General features: G+C 53.0%; 2 protein-coding genes across 2 annotated transcripts; both read right to left on the reverse strand.

Moving 5' to 3' along the window:
* Positions 1–287: 287 nt before the first annotated feature.
* Positions 288–3,635, reverse strand: LY6K (lymphocyte antigen 6 family member K). The gene is made up of 3 exons (XM_008983137.5): positions 3,439–3,635; positions 1,759–1,872; positions 288–663 (listed from the first exon to the last, which is right to left on the reverse strand). The coding sequence occupies exons 1-3, from the start codon at positions 3,542–3,544 to the stop codon at positions 380–382; spliced, it is 504 nt and encodes a 167-aa protein (XP_008981385.3). The 5' UTR covers positions 3,545–3,635; the 3' UTR covers positions 288–379.
* A 10,574-nt stretch (positions 3,636–14,209) lies between these two features.
* PSCA (prostate stem cell antigen) lies at positions 14,210–16,898 on the reverse strand. The gene is made up of 3 exons (XM_002759197.5): positions 16,704–16,898; positions 15,431–15,538; positions 14,210–15,002 (listed from the first exon to the last, which is right to left on the reverse strand). Exons 1-3 carry the CDS (start codon positions 16,882–16,884, stop codon positions 14,791–14,793), a joined length of 501 nt encoding a protein of 166 aa, XP_002759243.2. The 5' UTR covers positions 16,885–16,898; the 3' UTR covers positions 14,210–14,790.
* Positions 16,899–18,476: the final 1,578 nt, after the last annotated feature.

Genomic DNA, 18,476 nt, shown 5'->3' on the forward strand with positions numbered 1-18,476 from the left:
TGCATCACCTGAAAGGTCAGAAGCATCTGAACACACGCTCTCCGTGAGTGGTTAGGCTTCCCTCCCTATCAGTACTGAAGCCCTCAGGGGCAGAGGGGAGTCAAGGAAAACAGTGGCCATCAGCCATCAATGAGTTACAAGGTTTGATTTCAAAGAGAAAAACTTGTCGCCAGAATCACTACCAGGAGATCTTGCTCTGAATGTGAGCTGAAGAGCCCTTGAGGGTTAAGAGCGAGCTGTACCTGATCCCACCCTCCCATCCCAAGACCCTGGCAAGTCAAACCAAGAGGTAATCAACAGAAAACAAGTTTAATGCAACAGGTTACAATGGTGTGGAGTGAGCCCATGCTCCAGAAGGCTCAGTTCATGCAGTCCTGGGTCAAGGCAGGCTGAGGCCAGCTGCGGTGGCGGCCGGCAGCAGGAGGGCGGCCAGCCCGAGCCCGCCACAGCTCCTGGTACTGGAGCCCTCGGCATAGTCTTTGAACACTGATTCGTTCACAGATGGCCCGTTTAAATTACAATAGCGAAGTTTACAACACTTGAGGTAAAAGAAGGGCATGGGCGCTTCCAGGAGAAACGGCTTCTGCTCCGGCTTGGGTCTCTCAATTACTGCACAGTGAGCAGAGCACTGCTTCGAAATCATGAAAAAACGCGGAAATATTTCTGACAGGAAATAAAAAACGAGAGAAGGAAATCACACAGTTCCAGTGCTGACACCAAGGCCTTTCTGTCTTCATCAGACCCTCTCCCCCGCAGCCCTGCTTAGAGGTACAGGGGTGTCAAGGGGAGGTCAGGAGCATGAGAGCCAGGCCCATGTGTTGAATGCTGCTTCGGGCAGGGGCTGGCTTCTGCGTGGTGTGGCCTGTCCACATGCACTGGGAATGTGGGTCTAGGGGTCGCTGCTTGGGACACACAGGTCTCAACTTCTCAAACATAGGGTTGGCTCAGGCCTTAGTGACCACAGACAGACACATGACTCGCAGCCATCCTGGCCATCACCCAAGGCATGGAGCTGGCCTCTCAGTGGCCTGGCTCAGCTCTGAGCTGGGGGTCTTGTGTCATGACCACACTTCATCTTACACATCATTGTACTAATCATTTTACCATATTAAGTTAGAAAGTCAATGTTGGCTACACTGAGTCTGAAGCATCGCCTCAGTGCCCCACCCGCTCCATGGATGCCGAAGGGCTGGAGAGCAAATGCTGGGTGGAATCCGAATTCAGGAGCCCTGAAGATGGCCCTGTGGGCAGAATGTGCTGGGAGTCCAGATGCCCCTTGGGGGGGCTTCACGTACCCATAGGTTTTCAGGGGACTCACAGATGACAGAGCAGCAGTCTCCACAGTTGTTAAGGCACGCTGCCTCCTCTAGAACACACCTGAAGGCTGTACACCTGAGTTCTGTGCATCTCTTGGGAAAGTGACACAGGCACTGCTCTCAGTGGGGCATTTAACATTATTAAAGCTTTTTTCATTTAAAAATGGATGACATGAAATCCAGATCTTCTTCCTGCCTCCCAGTGTTTTGTCCGGACCCACATGGTGGGCGCTGCTGTACACTGGCACAGTTCTTAGGGACTGAGCCCCACCCTGCTCTCCCTCGCCTCTTCCCAGCCTCTCAGGACTTTGTGCTTCACATTTTATTGGGGGAAAAAGGCTACTTTCTATTAGTTATTCCCTATTGAGGGGAACTAGCCCTGATTCCTGAAAGCCCCCTATTCATGTGCCTCTGGGCCCCCAGCGAGAGCGAGGATACTCACTCACGGCCGCTACAACGCAGTATGACTCTTCCGATTTGCACATCCTTGGATTCTCACAATCGAAAGTGTTTTCTCTCTCACAAACGTGACACCAGATTCTATCGTCACCTGTGTCTGAAAGGAGACATAGAAAAGCAGAATGTAGGCCGGGTGCGGTGGCTAAAGCCTGTAATCCCAGCACTTTGGAAGGCCGAGGCGGGTGGATCACGAGGTCAAGAGATAGAGACCATCCTGGTCAACATGGTGAAACCCCATCTCTACTAAACAAAAAATGAGCTGGGCATGGTGGCGCGTGCCTGTAATCCCAGCTACTCAGGAGGCTGAGGCAGGAGAATTGCCTGAGCCCAGGAGGCGGAGGTTGCGGTGAGCTGAGATGGCGCCATTGCACTCCAGCCTGGGTAACAAGAGCGAAACTGTCTCAAAAAAAGAAAAAGAAAAGCAGAATGTTCTAGTTCTCCATGCCTATCTCATGAACACAGCTGGCATCCAAGGCAGCACAAACTCGGGGGTCCCCATCTTTCCCCCGCTGAGCAGTGGCTGGGGCTGCATCCTCCCTGACTGGGAGTGAACCGCAAAGGGAGAAAGCAGGAGGGGTCTCAGGCCACGGAAGAGATGCCTGCTTCGCCTTCGCCTTCCTCCATGACTAGAAGCATCCCAAGGCCCCCCTAAAAGCCAGCACCACGCTTCGTGGACAGCCTGTGGAACTCTGAAGCGATTAGATCCTCTTTTCTTTATAAATCGCCCAGCCTCTGGCCTTCTCTACAGCCTGAGTGATTTCTTTCCTGGGGGCTCCCCACCCTCCCACAAAGTGTCTCCCTCAGGCTGCACATCCAAGCACAGCATGAGCACACGGTGCACCCCCACTCGGCCGTGGCACCCTGATTTTAGGCCCCCGGCATCTCCCGGCCAACAGCTGCGGAAGAGACCCGGGGGCTTGGTCTGATCCCACGTGCGTCGCGCCGCGCCCCGCCCCACCCCGCCCCACCTTCCGGGTCCACCGACCTCCCAGGCCCCACAACCTGGCTTCTTCAAACAAGTCTTCCCTTGGGTCTGGGTTGGGCCTGGCCTAGTTCTGCCGGGGGAGTCGGTCCTCCTCCCGCGGCTTGAAGGGTTCTCAGCCCGTGAAGCCCCAGAAGGCCAGGCTGGGGGTCGGGGGCGAGGGGGGGCGCCTCCAACCCAAGTGCTCCCAGGGAGGCTCGGCCAGGAGCAGGGCAAGGGCTGGGGAAGGGCCGGGCTCAGGCTGTACCGCTGCCTTGGGGGGGAAGCTGCAGGAGGCGAGGCTCCCCGGAGACTTCCAGGCGCCATTGGCCCTCTGCGCTCCCTGTTCTCGCGGCCTAGCGGGGGCAGCGGCCACGGGGTGCTGGGCAGATGCCGCCTGGCCCGTCTCCCCTCGGTCCGTGTCCCCTCGGCTCATCCCCTCGGCCCGTGTCCCCTCAGCCTGTCCCCTCAACCCGTGTCCCCTCGGCCCGTGTCCCCTCGGCCCGTCCCCTCGGCCCGTGTCCCCTCGGCTCGTGTCCCCTCGGCCCGTCCCCTCGGCCCGTGTCCCCTCGGCCCGTCCCCTCCGCCCGTGTCCCCTCGGCCCGTCCTCCCTCGGCCCGTGTCCCCTCGGCCCATCCCCTCGGCCTGTCCCCTCGGCCTGTCCTCTCAGCCCGCGGCTGCTCGGGGCCTGACCGGGCTCACCCTTCTGCGGCGTGTCCTCCGGATCTCGTTGTCTCGCAGTCAGGTTGGCGTCTGTCCACACCCGCGGCAGGGCCATGGCCAGGAGGAGCAAAGCGAGCAGCGTCATTGTCCCCAGCGGCGCCCTGTGAGGGTCAGCGCGCGACGCCACCTCCCGGCCCTTCTGGAACCTCGGCAGCCTCCGCGTCGTGCCCGGGTCTGGCCGGTAGGGGGAGCTCCGCCTTCCCAGGGCGCCCCTCCCTCCCGCCCGCGGGGCCTGTCCTCGGAGCCCCCTGCGCCCCGCCCTGCCTGTCCTCCGAGCCCCCCCGCGCCCCGCCCTGCCTGTCCTCGGAGCCCCCCCCGCGCCCCGCCCTGCCTGTCCTCGGAGCCCCCCCGTGCCCCGCCCTGCCTGTCCTCGGAGCCCCCCCGGCGCCCCCGCCCTGCCTGTCCTTGGAGCCCCCACCCCCCCGTGCCCAGGCCCTGCCTGTCCTCGGAGCCCCCCCACCCCCCCACCAGTGCCCAGGCCCTGCCCCTGTCCGCCGGTTCTGAGCCCCCGTGTGCTGGTGTTGGAGCCGCGGCAGCCAGGCCAGAGGGGCACGGGAGCCCTGGGAAAGTGTGTTCAGAAACGCAGTCCCTGAGCCCAAGGGCATCTCTTTGGGGACCCCACAGCCCATGGAAAGTGCGCAGTGGCCAGGGCAGGGATTTTCCCTGCCGGAGAGCACGTGTGCGGTTCCAACTCGCCCCTTAATAGCTTTTAGCTCATTATAATGCCAAAAACACACACCCAGGGGGGAGATTTTAGATGCCATTGAAACACCCGTGCACACTCGCGTGTGAGGTCACGGTGCACGCGTGCCCAGAGGACTTCCCAAATGGGCTCACCAGTCAGGCCCCTGCATGGCCCTTCATGAATAATCCTGTCAGACGCTCATCTAGAGGGTCTCCCAGCGTGGGTGGGGGATATACTGTTTCCTTAACCAAAAGCTCCAGGGAAAGAAAGCTCTAGTCTCTGTCTCCTGGGTGGCAGATTCTGTCTTGTCTCTCTGAGCTCCTATCTCTTTAAATAAAGGTTTCTCAGCCCTTTACCTCTTGCTGTACATCTCCTATCTGAAATATTTCCTCCAAGAAGACTGAGAACTGGAGGCTCTCCATGCCTCTCACAGTAACGGTGCTACCCAAACATCAGGGGTTGTTCTCTAGGTCCGCTGCCCTGCACAGAAGGCCAGTCACCAAGAGCAATGCCAGGGACGAAGGCCTCGTTCCAGTGCTACAGCTCAGAGGTGGGTACCCACTCACAAATCCCTCTCCTCAACCCACTAAAATTAGGAGTTTCTAGACCAGGGAAGAAATGTCACCCTGTGTGGGAAAACGGGAATTAGAGAGAGTGAGGAGGCAGCTAGGCGGTCATGAGTAGTCTGGCCTGGAGGGCCTGGCAAGTTTCAGTGCCTTGATACTGTCTGGGGGGCCTGATGGTTGGCTTCCTGAGAAAGGAACTCAGATAAGACAAATGTAACTTTCCCAGGTTTTAAGATAGGGTGAGTTAATTTCTGTTTATTCAAAAGAAACCCTAAATACTAGTTTTACAGCAGATTGGGCCAGTCTGAGTAAGCCCCCAAAGACAATCCATAGATGCTCCACCCCGCTTTCTCCCCTCAACCCTCTGTGTAGAGGTGCTCTGTTAATGCAGGCAGGAGCAGGACCTTCACACTCTTTTACTCTTTTCCTTTCTTTCTTCTTCTTCTTCTTTTTTTTTTTTTTACAGTTGTGATATGGTTTGGATCTGTGTCCCCACCCAAATCTCATGTTGAATTGAAATCTACAGTGTTGGGGTGGGGCCTGGTGGGGTGACTGGCTCATGGGGGTTACCCATTCAGGAAGGATCACAAAAACACCCTTTGGTCCTGTTATTGTGATAGAGTTCTTACAAGATCTGGTTTTTTAAAAGTGTGTGGGCAACTCCCTCTCTTCCTCCTGCTCTCAGACCGTGTAAGTGGTTCCTGCTTCCCCTTTACTTTCTGCCATATTGTAAGCTTCCTGAGGCCTCCCCAAAAGCCATCCTATGCTTCCTGTACAGCCTGTGGAACTGTGAGACACTTACACCTCTTTTCTTTATAAATTGCCCAGCCTCAGGTATTTCTCTATAGCAGTGGGAGAAAGGACTAATGCAAGTTGCAACATATTTCATGGCCTGGATGTACCAGAGTTTATTTAAATGGCCTCCTTGAATAGATATTTGTGTTTTTCAATCTCACATGTCAAAGTCAAAAATACATTGTGGGGTTGAAATCTAAACGTTTTATTCAGGAATCACAGAATTATAATTCAGGCACACACAGACCACAAATGTCTCTGGTGTGTCTGAAGGTGGAAAAAAGAGAAGGTGGAAATTTTTATTTAAGAAATGTTACCTATTATTTAGCTTTTTTTTTTTAATGGTCTCGATCTCTAGACCTCGTGATCCACCCGCCTTACCTATTATTTAGGAAGAAAAGTTGTGAGCACTGGTAGAGGTTTGGAGAGCTGGCAGGCTCTGATGGGTGAGTGACACAGTAGGTAGACTTTGCCTTTGAGTCACAGAAGGTTGTTCCAGCAGCTGTTAGATACACCTGGTTGTAAAGTTGCAGCAGGCTGTTTCAGGATCTGGGCTTGCAGATGGTTCTTGGAGCAGGTAACGTCGGCCGGAGCCATTTTCCTCCAGCTCTTGGCTTTGATTGAATTGGGTATGCCAAGCATAACTCAATTTATGAAATCAACTTTCATATACACAACATTGCAGTTGTCCCTAATGTCATTCCTTACCTATACCATCATACCACAACTTCCCAGAAATGACATCAAAGGACGAGTGTTAAATGTATTTGCACGAGTATTACCCAGTTGTGCTCTGTGGTCTCTGGACAGTTTTGTCATTGAGGAGTGAGTGCTTGCTTTTATGGCGGTGTCAGAAAGGGTGTCCCCTTTTTCACTCCGGATTTTCACAGTCTCACAGATGAAAATAGAAATAGCATCTGGGTGTATTTTTAATTTGCATTTTTAAATTATGAGTGAGGTTGGGCACAGTTGGCTGTGGCTAGCGGATATGTGCATTTTCCTGCGCTCTCTCTGTTTCTGTCTGTTGTCCATTTTCCTGTTTAACAGACATTGCTTAACAGAAGGCATTATTCGAGTTGCTGACCAATCTCTAAATAGTTGTGAGGTAGGATATCAGCACGACTTGTTTCCCAAGGCTTGATCATGACCCTGTGATCACAGCAGGATATAACAAAGAAACTGGCCCAAGCCAGCTAGGACCACGATGGTGACAAAGGTGACTTGAGTTGCTCTCATTGCTCAACATATGTTTATTGCAATACATTCTCATAAGACACTCTCACCAACACCCTGACAATTGACAAATGCCATGACAATGACCCGGAAGTTATATGGTCCTGGGAACTCCCTGCCCCTTTTCCAGAAAGTTTGTGAATAACCTGCCCTTTAATTTGCATATAATTAAGAATGAGTGTAAATAGAGCCAGTCAGCAACCATGAGTGCTGCTCTGGGCCCCTGTGCCTGTGGGGCAGCCCTGGTCTGACTACACAGCAGCCATTTTGCTGTGCACTGTTCCTCTAACAAACTTTCCTTCACTGTCAGCTTACTCTTGAGAACACCCTCCCAAGCTAAGCCCCAGTGTAGGGGTTCACTGGCATCAGCTGCCAGCTGTTTGGAGTGATCCTTCAAGGCGACATGATGACTGCTTGTTGCATGGGGCCCACGGCTGGCCCTGCACCACATCCTGGTAACCACTGAGTGGAACAACCCCCAGAAGCACTGGCCCCCACCCAACTGTGGGAGTCCACGGTCAGGTTTACGATGACCAAGTCAGTGCCCTTGGTCCAGATGGTGGCAGATATGCATGGCTGGAGGCTCCCGGTCAGTCACCACTGGCAGTCAGACAGCCACCAACTGTGTGCATGGGACCAGATGATGGGAGAAAGCTTCCCACCTCCAGATGAAGGTGGAGCTACAGGGGAATAAGGAGACAGGAGAGGGCAACTCATCTAACTGGGTGAGGAGGCCGTTGACAGGGCTCCTGAAGGAGATGGAAATGGGAGATGTGCCACGGGGCCCAGCACCCCCCTCTGCAGGGTAGGGGGCCTCTTCAGCCTCAATGCAGGCTTCAAAGTGTCAGATCTGTCAGGCTTCCATGTGCAAGCCTGGACCCACAGAATCTGAAGTCCTGCCTGCCTTGGCTGATCACCTGCCACCTCCTGCCTGCATTCACCATTCTCCCTGATAGCCCAGCAGAGCTTCCTCCAATTAAGATGGCTTACCCCACCCTACCATCTTAATTGTTACAATGATAATGTGAATTCTCCTCACCCCACCCTGCCATCCTAACTACTCTCACCCCACCCGCCATTGTAACTGATCTTATGGTAATGTGTACTTCCTGCCCCACCCCCACCACTGTAACTGATCTTCCTCTAACTTTCCACTGCCCACCCCAAACCTATGAAAACAACTCATTCCACCCTTTGCTAACGCCCATTTTGGGCTTAGCCCACCTGCACCCAGGTGAATAAACAGCCATGTTGCTCACACAAATCGTGTTTGTCGGGGGGGGGGGTCTCTTCATTCAAAGCATGCATTTTAGCAAGATCTTTACTATATGTGGCAGCCTGGAGGAACTAAGCTGCATGTATGGATTGTAATTTCCAATGGGGAATGCTCCAAGTGCGGCTGCAGTGGGGTGCTGAATGGGTCTTGGTTAAAGGTATTGAACCTGAAGGAAATTCCTGCAGGACCAGGATCTGTTCCTCAACTCCTGGTACAGGACTCTAAGGCTTTTGCCACCGTGAGGGTGAGTGAAATAGGCTGACAGTAGAATGTAGAACTTTTTAGGATTGCAGGGCATAGATGATCCTGGGTAAGTAACTGAATGGGGTCTGTCTGGGTAGAGGTCAAATTAACACGGAGCCCGTCTAACTGAATTGGGTCTGTCTGGGTAGAGGGGAAGTTAACACGGAGCCTGTCTAACTGAATGGGATCTGTCTGGGTAGAGGGAAAGTTAACACACAGCCGGTCTAACTGAATGGGGTCTGTCTGGGTAGAGGGAAAGTTAACACACAGCCGGTCTAACTGAATGGGGTCTGTCTGGGTAGAGGTCAAGTTAACACGCAGCCCGTCTAACTGAATGGGGTCTGTCTGGGTAGAGGGGAAGTTAACACGGAGCCCGTCTAACTGAATGGGGTCTGTCTGGGTAGAGGGGAAGTTAACACGCAGCCCGTCTAACTGAATGGGGTCTGTCTGGGTAGAGGGAAAGTTAACACGGAGCCGGTCTAACTGAATGGGGTCTGTCTGGGTAGAGGGGAAGTTAACACGCAGCCCGTCTAACTGAATGGGGTCTGTCTGGGTAGAGGGGAAGTTAACACGCAGCCCGTCTAACTGAATGGGGTCTGTCTGGGTAGAGGGGAAGTTAACACGCAGCCCGTCTAACTGAATGGGGTCTGTCTCGGTAGAGGGAAAGTTAACATGAAGCCCGTCCTAGCTTCTCCTTACCATTACAGCACTCAGTGAGCATGAAACTTGTGGCATTCTTTTTTTTGCTTAACTTTTTTTTTGGTGTTTCTGTTTTTCTTCTTTCAGTCTTTGGCCCACTGGGTTTCATTCACTCTATCAACTTCATCAGATACTAAGGAAAGTTCCAAATTATGGGGAACAGGACCTCTGAAGTGACTAAATCTTGCCCCCGCCCGCCACAAAAGGTGGTATCGTTGGGGAAGAAAAATAGCCAGCAAAAGGACTAAAAAAGGAAAGATTTTTAATTTTGATTACTGAAGGTGTTTTGTTTACAGAACAAGGCCACCTCTTCCTAGCCAGGCCAAACTGAAATCAATGGCTGCTGCCTCACGCTGCAGTTCCATGGCTGAGGCTCTGCCTTCTTTCTCACCATGAGAGCCTGGGTTTGGTGAGTTTGGTCCGTAAATCAAGCCCTTTCTGGTTTGATACTGGGTACTTCTGAAATAGCAGCAATTTGTTCTAGCCAAAATGTGGTGATTAGATTTAAAAGGGCTTTTTTTTTTGAAGGAGCTCAATGCTTAAAAGTCAGCTTAATTAAAAGGCTAACATCCAAGACGTCTGCATGTGTGCACGTGTGTACGTGTGTGCATACGTGTGTGCGTGTACGTGTGTACGTGTACGTGTGTGCATGTGTGTGCATACGTGTGCGTGCGTGTGTGCATACATGTGTGTGCGTGTGGGTGCATACGTGTGTGCGTGCGTGTGCCTGTGTGCATACGTGTGTGCATGTACGTGCGTGTGGGTACGTGTGTGCATACGTGTGTGCACGCACACACGTGCGTGTTTGTATTTGAAAGGCCTTCATGTGTTTGTTTTTATGTTTGTTTCTCTAGCCTAGGACCTTGACTTTTCTTTTTTGAGCAACAGTTTTTTTCTGTTCAGTTGACTGAGTTCTGTTATTACCTGATTGACTACAATAGCGATTGCAGCAGAGCCTCCTCTAGGGTTTTTAAGGAAGAGTGTAGTTTAGGCACTTAGAAATATCTTTGTTTACAACTGTTTTTTAAGTGCACTGTAAAAGCATCATGTTGTCTAGCCTAGAAACAATTCCCCTTTTTTGGAGACCCAGGATTCAGTGTGGGCTCTACCCAGAACTCAGAGATCTGGTTAAAAGAAGAAAAACAGGGAGTCTCTAAATAAAACTGTCCTTCTTACATAATCCAGTAGTAAATTTCCATAATTTTACAGTTGAGTTGGCGTCCGTCTTCACTCTCCCTTCAGCACCATCAGACATTTTCTCTCTGTCCCTTGTGATGTAAATTTTGCTGTTTGACTTTCACCTGACTTGTTTCCTTTAATATGCAAATTTAAGGCTATTTAGCTGACAACTGCCTAGGGTTGTGAAACAGGTTATCAAGAATCTGAAAGTCTAAGACAGGAAAAAAGAAGGTTTTATGAATCTGTAAGATGTACTTCTATCAACATGCCTAATATGTCTGTGTATTTATGTGTTGTGTACACAATGTTTCACTACCAAAAATATAAAAGAGCTCTATCTAATTAACTCAAAGACAAATAAAAGCACTTAAGTCAAATACTTTATTGGAAAAAAGGAAAGACTAGTGAAATACTCTTTCAAATTGACATAAGTAAAATCTTTAATAAATTATCTACCTTTACAATTCTTGGTAAAGTAATATTAGAAATTTCTTAAGAATTGCCAGCATGTATTTTTGATTTGCAATTATTAATCAAGCAATTTCATACTTACCCCTGCCAAATACTGTAAGTTGTCAAAATTTGGCAGAGGGTTTATAAGACTATAAACCCAGCCCAAAACAGAATGATCTTTGCTTGTGTAATCTTTAATAAATAAGACATTGGTATTGGTTTAATGAATATGGCTGCACCTTGATTTAGAAATATTATCATAACTTCTAATCTTATGGCTTTAGGCAGTCTAGTGCACAAGAATAAGGATGTTTGTTTTAGGAAAGACTATTTATTGTCTTTGTTTCAAAGATAAACTATAAACTAAGTTTCTCCCAAAGTTCAGGAATGAACAAGGACAGCCTGGAGGTTAGAAGCAGGATGGAGTTAGTTAGATCCATTCTTTTTCACTGTCTCAGCTATAATTTTGCAATGATGGTTTTATAACTTTAAATCATGACTATTGCAGTATTCATAAATAATCTAGGTAAACAAGATAATTAGGTAAATGTAATGGATAAATACTTCTAGAAAATTTTGTCAAAATTCAGAATAAAAAGTTATATTAAATAATAGATACTTCAATATTAGAGATTTTTCAATTAAAGTATATTGTAGAAAAATATTCTTGCAAAAAAAAAAGTGTATCCTTTTTTAAAAAAAAATGGTGAACAAGTTTTACCTAATTTAAAGTTTATTTAAAGGTTATATTAAAAACAAAGCAAAGGAACCAGGAAATAAGAGAGATGTAAAGAAAGTTATAAAAATAAAGAGGTATTTTTGTGGTAAGAAAGCTTAAAGAGAAATAATTTCATGTGATAAAGAATCTTGTAAGATAATTTTAGTCCTAAAATACAATGACTGGTTGTTTAGGACAAAAGAGAAAGTCCAGGCATGTCATGAATGGTCTGTGTAAGTCACAACAAGGGGATTTATTTAAAAGAAAAAACAAAAATTTTTATATGATCAAGTTGTTTATAAGCAATGGGTAATTATAATGGTCTTTCTAGAGATTAAGCTTCATGTAAAGAAACCACTTATACACTAAATTATTGGTAAGAACAATTAAATTTTCTTAAGGGGTTGATTTACTCTTAACAAACTACAACAGATTTCAATTTTTTTAACCAAAACTTCAACTTTTATTGCATCTCACCAGTTTTTGGCTTTTAAAGGGCACATTTTCTCAAAGGTCTAACGAAATATTTTCTTCCAACAACAATGCAGAAGGTCTTTCTCTTGCCTTTCAGTAAATGACCTAACAGATTTAACGTTTTATTGAAATAATTCCTATGCCATTATTATTAAGTTTGGTTTGCTTAGGAAAAGGATGATGTTTACGTTTTTTACTTGAAGTTATTACATTTGTGTGTCTTCCTGATGTGCTTTTAAAGTTCTGTGACGTTGAGTTACAGGGCTTTGACTCCTGGTCTAAAAAGACGCTGAGTCCTGCCAAATTTTCAAACACTGACAGCAATTAAAGCCCCATCTTTGGGCCCAGTAGAAGATGCCAGTAAAAACCATCTGCACTCCTGAGACTGAGTGATGGAAATTAAAGTTATTCAACTCCTCAAGGCCCAGGGACTATCTCAGTAGAGATGGGTGCATGGATTGCAAGGGCTGATTTTAAAGATAAAATAAGTGCGGTTTCTCTGTAAATTCATCATTAATATTGAAGACATACTGAAGCAAGGCCAGCATATGGGCCCCTGAGTCAAATTAATAAGGTTTTCTTGAAGCATTAACTCCTAAATTAAGATTGCAAAGGTTGTGAAAGGCTTATGGAAGGTACATCTTATGTCCTCACAGGCCCTCAGCTCAGAGGTGCTGTGACCTGAGGGACAGCTCAGGGGGTCAAAGGGACCACAGTTTTCAGGCTGGTCCTGGCATGGAGAGCCCAGTGAGGCCTCCCTCATCCTTGCCCTTCCTCCCTTCACCTGGCCAAAGGCATTCCAACATGAGGAAGTCTGGGGAACAGGGTGTGAGGGCCCTGTGCTCTGTCCTGGACACCTCCAACCTGCCCGAGGCCAATGGGCCCCCGCCCTGGGGGACGCTGCCTTGTGACTCTGAACCTAAGTCCCAGGGAGAAGGACCCCTTCCGACCAGGGGGTAGGGGCTGCTGTGCGGGCACCAGGGTGGGCTGAGTCCTGAGGATGCTGCTCTAATCACTGAGGCGTCTCCTGCACTGCAGACCTCCAGAGGCCCTCCCTGGCCATTCCGGCCTTCTGGATCCTCTTTCCTGGCTTTATTTTTTCTCCTAGTTTTTTGTCACCAGGGTGACCAGGAGGACCTGGAACGGCTCGTGGAACACAGCAGGGGCTCAATAGCTGTGTGCTGAGTGGATGGAGCCCGGCAGGGCACCGCCTCCCTCACCCAGCTCCTGGACACTCCCAGAGCAGGTCAGCAAGCCCAGGCCACAACGTCAGGAGATGCAGTGCGGCCAGCGGCACATGCCCGAGCCCCAGCTCCTGCAGCTGAGCCTGAGGGGTGCAGAGTGCTGTGTGGGGATCCCTGGTCTGCAGGGCCCTCCCAGAATACAAAGGCCTAGCCCTGGACTCTGGACTGAGGCAGGTCTGAGTGTGTCTTGAGCCCTGGACAGTGGGTGGGTGTCAGGCAGGCTGAAGCTGGGGAGGGAGCATCCAGTGCTCAGGGTCACTCAGATGCTGGCCTAGGGACCTGCACCCTCCTGATACTGCCAGGAGGGAGGTCTCCCAGTGAAGCCACACATCAGACAGGAGGCCTGGCTCTTTCTCAACACAGCCCTGCCCACCACCTGCTCCATGACCTACCCCCAGAGCTCCAGGCCGGGGTTCCAGTTCTGGTTCAGGATGGGATGTGGGCCGCAGACCTCTTCTCTTCCCTGAGCCTGCACCCCCACTCTGAGCCCCAACCTAACAGCCTTGGAAGCCTCACCCTGAGCAGGTCCCTCCAGCCCTAGGGCAGGAGGCAGGCTCTGTGCCAAAGGCTTCCCTGCCAAGGGCAGGAGGCAAGTGTGGGTGGAGTCCTCCCTTGGGCCCAGGAACCCAGGTGCCTGTAGATGCTGGTGGGGCACAGTTTGTCCCAGAAAGAAGCCCCAGGAGGTGTGATGGACACCCCAGAGGGGGAAGGGGCTGAGGTTCAGGGTTGGGGGAGGCCACCTTTCCCCAGGCACCCTGCTGTGGTGTTTGAATGCTGTACAGTGGGTGTGCAGCTCTAAAACAAATGTTGAAACATGCGGGTGCTCAAATCAGGCCAAAAGGAGGGGTGGGAACTTGGATGGTAGCAGCCCCTAGCCCTGGAACCCGCTCCTTCCTGTGAGCTTTCTGGGTCCGCAGCAGGGAGGGGTCATGGATGACCCCTCTAAGCAAGACGGCTCAGAGAAGTCTGGCCACAGCTCCAGACCTCACAGTAAGTGCCTGTTCTGGGAACCGCCCTCCCACCCTCTGCAGGGATGCCCTCCTTCCAGGTGCCAGGTGTTTGCTCCAGTCACGGAGGGGGCTGCAGCCCCCATGACCAGGGCCCATTCACAGTCACAGACCTGGTTCAGACACAGCTCGGATCCCATCCCACCTGGGCTGCGCAAGGACAGAGGTTCTCTCTGGCTTATCAGCAGGTGTTTATTAAGGGCCTATGCTGTGCTGGGGATGCCATTGAGGGAGCCCCACGAAATGTGAGGGCTGGCCCCTCCCTCCAGGCCACCAGGCCCCATCTCTGGAGACTCCCAGGACCTCACACCAACCCCTGTCCTCCAGCTCCGTCTGCTCCATCTACTTCATCTCAGCTTTTGCCGGCCCCCCCTGCTGGAGGGCCCGGGTTATGACCAGACCTGGCTCTGGTCATAGACGGGGTGGGCAGGGAAGGCTTCCTGGAGGAAGAGGTGCCTGAGCACAGGGTTAAGGGTGGGGAACACTGGGGCATGGAGACAGCAGCAGTGGAAATTGGAGGGGCTGTCTGCAGGCTGAACTGTGTCGCTAGAGCCAGCCTGCCAGGTGGTAGTCCTGGAAAGGGCCATGGGAGGGTCAGGGTGGGGGGTGGGGGTGGGAGGCAGAGCAACATGGCCAGACCTGTGTTAGGACACGCCCTCAGGTACCAGGACAAGCTCCCATTGGGCAGAGTGTGTGAGGAGTGGCACAGGGGCCTGGGGCACCACACCCAGTGGGGGCTGCAGCGGGGCCTCCAGGAGCCTACAGCTGGCTGAGACCCCAGAGCAGCAGGCTGAGTATGGTGAGTGGCGCCAGGGTGGCGGCAGCCGGCTTCAGGGCCCAGGCCCCGCTGGCGTTGCACAAGTTGGTGTCACAGCACGTGATGTTCTTTTTGCCCACGTAGTAGTCCTGAGAGTCATCCTCGCAGTGTGAGCTGCAGCCTTTGCTGATGACGGTCAGGAGGCCTATGGCACCTGGGAAGCGGCAGACCAGGGGCTGGCACTGTCCTGCGTGCTCACCACGCCTCCTCCTGTCCCCACCCTGCCTGAAGCTCTGGAGTCTCCCTGGGCTGGCCTCAGGATCACAAGCAGTGCCAGGGCCTGGTCTCGGACCCATCCCCATCCAGGGCAGGTGGACCACCCGCTGAGCACCAGAAATGGTGTGAGTGAGCCAGCCAGGCACAGGGATGGGGGAGGGACAGACGGTGGAGGAGTGGCAGATGGAGGAGGGTGGATGGCGGAGGGGGCTGGAGGGACAGATGCTGGGTGATAGGTGGGGGACAGGTGCGGGACGGGTGGGGGATGACTGGAAGGAAAACAGCACGTAGGTGTGGGGAGATGGCCAGAAGGATGAATAGTTCGGTGGCAGAGACCTAAGCTCGGGGCTCTCGTCCCTCACTCACGGATGCGCTTGGTCCAGCACTGCGTCTCCGACTCGGTGCAGTTTTGCACCTTCAGGCAGTTCTCGTTGCTCACTTGGTCCCTGCAGGTGTAGCACTGCAGGGCAGAGCCTGTGGGGTGGGTGGGAGAGGCCTCAGAAGCTGCCTGGAGGGGGACTCCCAGCAGGGGCCTGCCAGCCTCATCTTCTCTGCAGGGCGGAGGGCGAGGCTGACAGCAGGGTCTGGGCCCTTCTGGAGAGCGCACACTGTGTGCTCCGACAGGCCTTTGCAGGGCACGAACTTCACACCCCTCCCAGGGTGCCCGGCAGCTGCCATCTATGCCCCAGGCCCCTGCCTGCCAGGGTAAAGCTTTGTAAAAACACCTGTGCTCCTGAGAGAGAAGGGCTCACCCCATTTGCCAGTGGCCTGGCTGGACACTTGCAGACAGGGGATGCATGAAGCTTTTCTGTGACTTCCTCAGGCCTCTGCCATGGAGGCCCACCTGGCCTTGTCACCAGCAGCCTGTCTAGGCTAAGCCCGACCTCTCAGCCTCTCTCAGGCCTCCCGGGTCAGGTCTTGCTCTGCCCCTGGGGTGGCCCTGCTGTGAGGTGGTCACGGCCACGGTCTCCGCCTATGCAAGCAGGTGCCCCCACAGTCCTTGGCGACCCCTCCTCACCCTCAATTCCCCCTCACCATCTTCAGGGCCCTCCTCAGCACCTCTGAAATATTGCCCTGTTTAGCCCCTCGGTGGCTGTGTTGGTGACCCTGCTTTCCAGAAGAGGAAGCTGCGGCCATGGGGGTGACTGACCCCGGGACCCTGGGCTGGGAGGGACCCACACTGAGCAAAGCAGTGCAGGCCAGTAGCCCCCTGGGACCCTTGGAGGCTGCAGTGCTGGGACTGGGCTGGGCGTGGGTCCTCTCACGACACCCCCAGCACCTCCTCATCATGCCCTCAAAGGGACTTCATAGCCTGAGGCTTCCTGCCCCTGTGCCTCCCGGCTTTTTATTAGCATCTCTGCCCATCCATCTGTCAGTCTCTCTGTGCCCCCAGGAGCCAGGCCCTGCCCCACTGCATTGAAGGATGCGACTCCATGCTGTCCCTGTAAGCCCCGGTCACTGGGGATGGCGGGGAGCACAGGTCACTGCCTGGTTGTACCAAGAGCTGCCCTGGAGGAGCAGAGGCTGGAGTGGGAGCCTCACCCTCTCCTCTCCCTTCCTCTTTCCTCTCTCTCCTCTCTGAGTGCCTCCCTGACTCACCCCTGCTCCCTTCCCTGCTGGGGACCAGTCAAGGCCTCACCTGGCTTCAGGGCCAAGCCGGTGACCAACAGGGCAAGCAGCGCAGCCTTCATGGTCACAGGTGGGCAGCAGTGGAGCAGGCCTCGGGCAGCTTTATATGCCTCAGCTGGGGAGAGGCTGGACTGCTCAGGGTCAACACCCGTGGGCTCCCTGGAGCCAGTGAGGGCCCTGGGGCTGGGCATATCCTGTCTCCTCCCTGAACCTGCGCCTCCCTCTCCCTTTGTCCTTCTTTCCACCTCCGGAGGGCAGAGCCTGCCCAGGGCCATGGCTCAGCAGGCCCAGGCCATGGGCTGAAACCTCCTCAGATCCCAGACTACACCCCTCCCGCCTCCCCGACCTCAGAGCAGGGCCAGATCAGGGAGACCCTTTCTCCAGGCTCCTGCAGGCCTCAGCCTTCCAGCTAAGGACGAGGCACCTCCCTGGGCCCTGTGTCCCGCAGACGCTGTGCTGCCCTCCTGGGGCCCATGGCCCATGGGGTGATGAGCCTTGGTCACAGCGTCACAGACAGATCAGCAGCAGGTGCTACAAGGGAGAGGGAAAGGGGCTGTTGCAGGTGTGAACCAAAGGCAACCTTCGAAGGGCTGCCATCTGATTGGACCCCTCCTCACGGCCAGGGCTTTCCAAAGTGAACCTGAAAAGCTGGTTCAGGACATGACAGCAAAGTGCTGGACGGCTGCATTACCCCCTCCCTTCATAACTCTGGAAGAGCCAGCGTTAACAGCGGGGACCTGCAGTCCCATGAGAGCCACTGTCCATCTATTTTCTCGGAGGCCTGCTACCTGGAGGCTTCATCTGATGCCAAAACCTTGGTCTCCGCAACCCCTTATAACCCAGACACTCCTTTCTGTTGATAACTCTTGCAACCAGTTGCCAACCAGAAAGTGTTAAATTCACCTGGAACCTGGAAGCCCCCGTTCGAGCAGTCCTGCCTATCTGAGCCGAACCAGTGTAGATCTTAAGTGTACGTGATTCCTGTCTCATGTTTTCCTAAAATGTATCAAATCCAGCTGTCAAGCTGTGCCCTGACCACCTCAGGCACCTGTTCTCAGGTCTCCTGGGGGCTGTGTCATATTTGGCTCAGAATAAATGTCTTCAAATATTCTACAGAGTTTGGCTCTTTGTTGACACAGGGGACACTGTTGGACAGGCTCTCATTTATGGGGCATTGGATGTGGGACCTGGGCTAGGTGCTCTACACTCAGGACCTTGAGTGATCCTCAGCTTGGAACGTTAGCTGCAAGGGAGTCGGGGAAGTGCAGCTTTCAGCAGCCTCTGCAATAGCGGTAGCAGGGGCTGGGCCCCAGGCTGGATGGCCTCTGTCTGCGCCAGATCCCCTTTCCCTCCTGCTCCATGTCCCGGGAGGCTGGTCTGGCTGCCACAGGCAGGAGATGAGAGGGTGGAAGAGACAGGGTCAGGCTGGCTCTCCTGCCAGCTGGCTGGGGAGTGGTGGCAGTGCCTACAGCCCTCTAGAGTAAGCCCAGGTCCTGTCAGCCAGGCTTCTCCGTCCCCTGGGCTCTGGCCAGCCTCTGGTCACTGTGCTCGCCCCCTCATTCCTCCAAGCCTGGAGTGCCAGTGCCTTCCTGCTGCTGCTGGCTTTGAGGGGCATTCATGGCCCCTGTTGTCTCCTTCAACCTGACCCCTGGCTTTGTACATGGGCCCTGAGTTAGACGACTCTGCCTGGCAACCCTCTTCAGATGCTGGCGGGTCCACCATGGCCATGGTCCTGCCTGCTGAGTGTCTGTCTGGAGGGAGGCAGGCCCCTCCTCCCTTGACA

Source organism: Callithrix jacchus, chromosome 16, assembly GCF_049354715.1.
Source record: "Callithrix jacchus isolate 240 chromosome 16, calJac240_pri, whole genome shotgun sequence".
In the NCBI taxonomy this organism is placed as follows: Eukaryota; Metazoa; Chordata; class Mammalia; order Primates; family Cebidae; genus Callithrix; species Callithrix jacchus.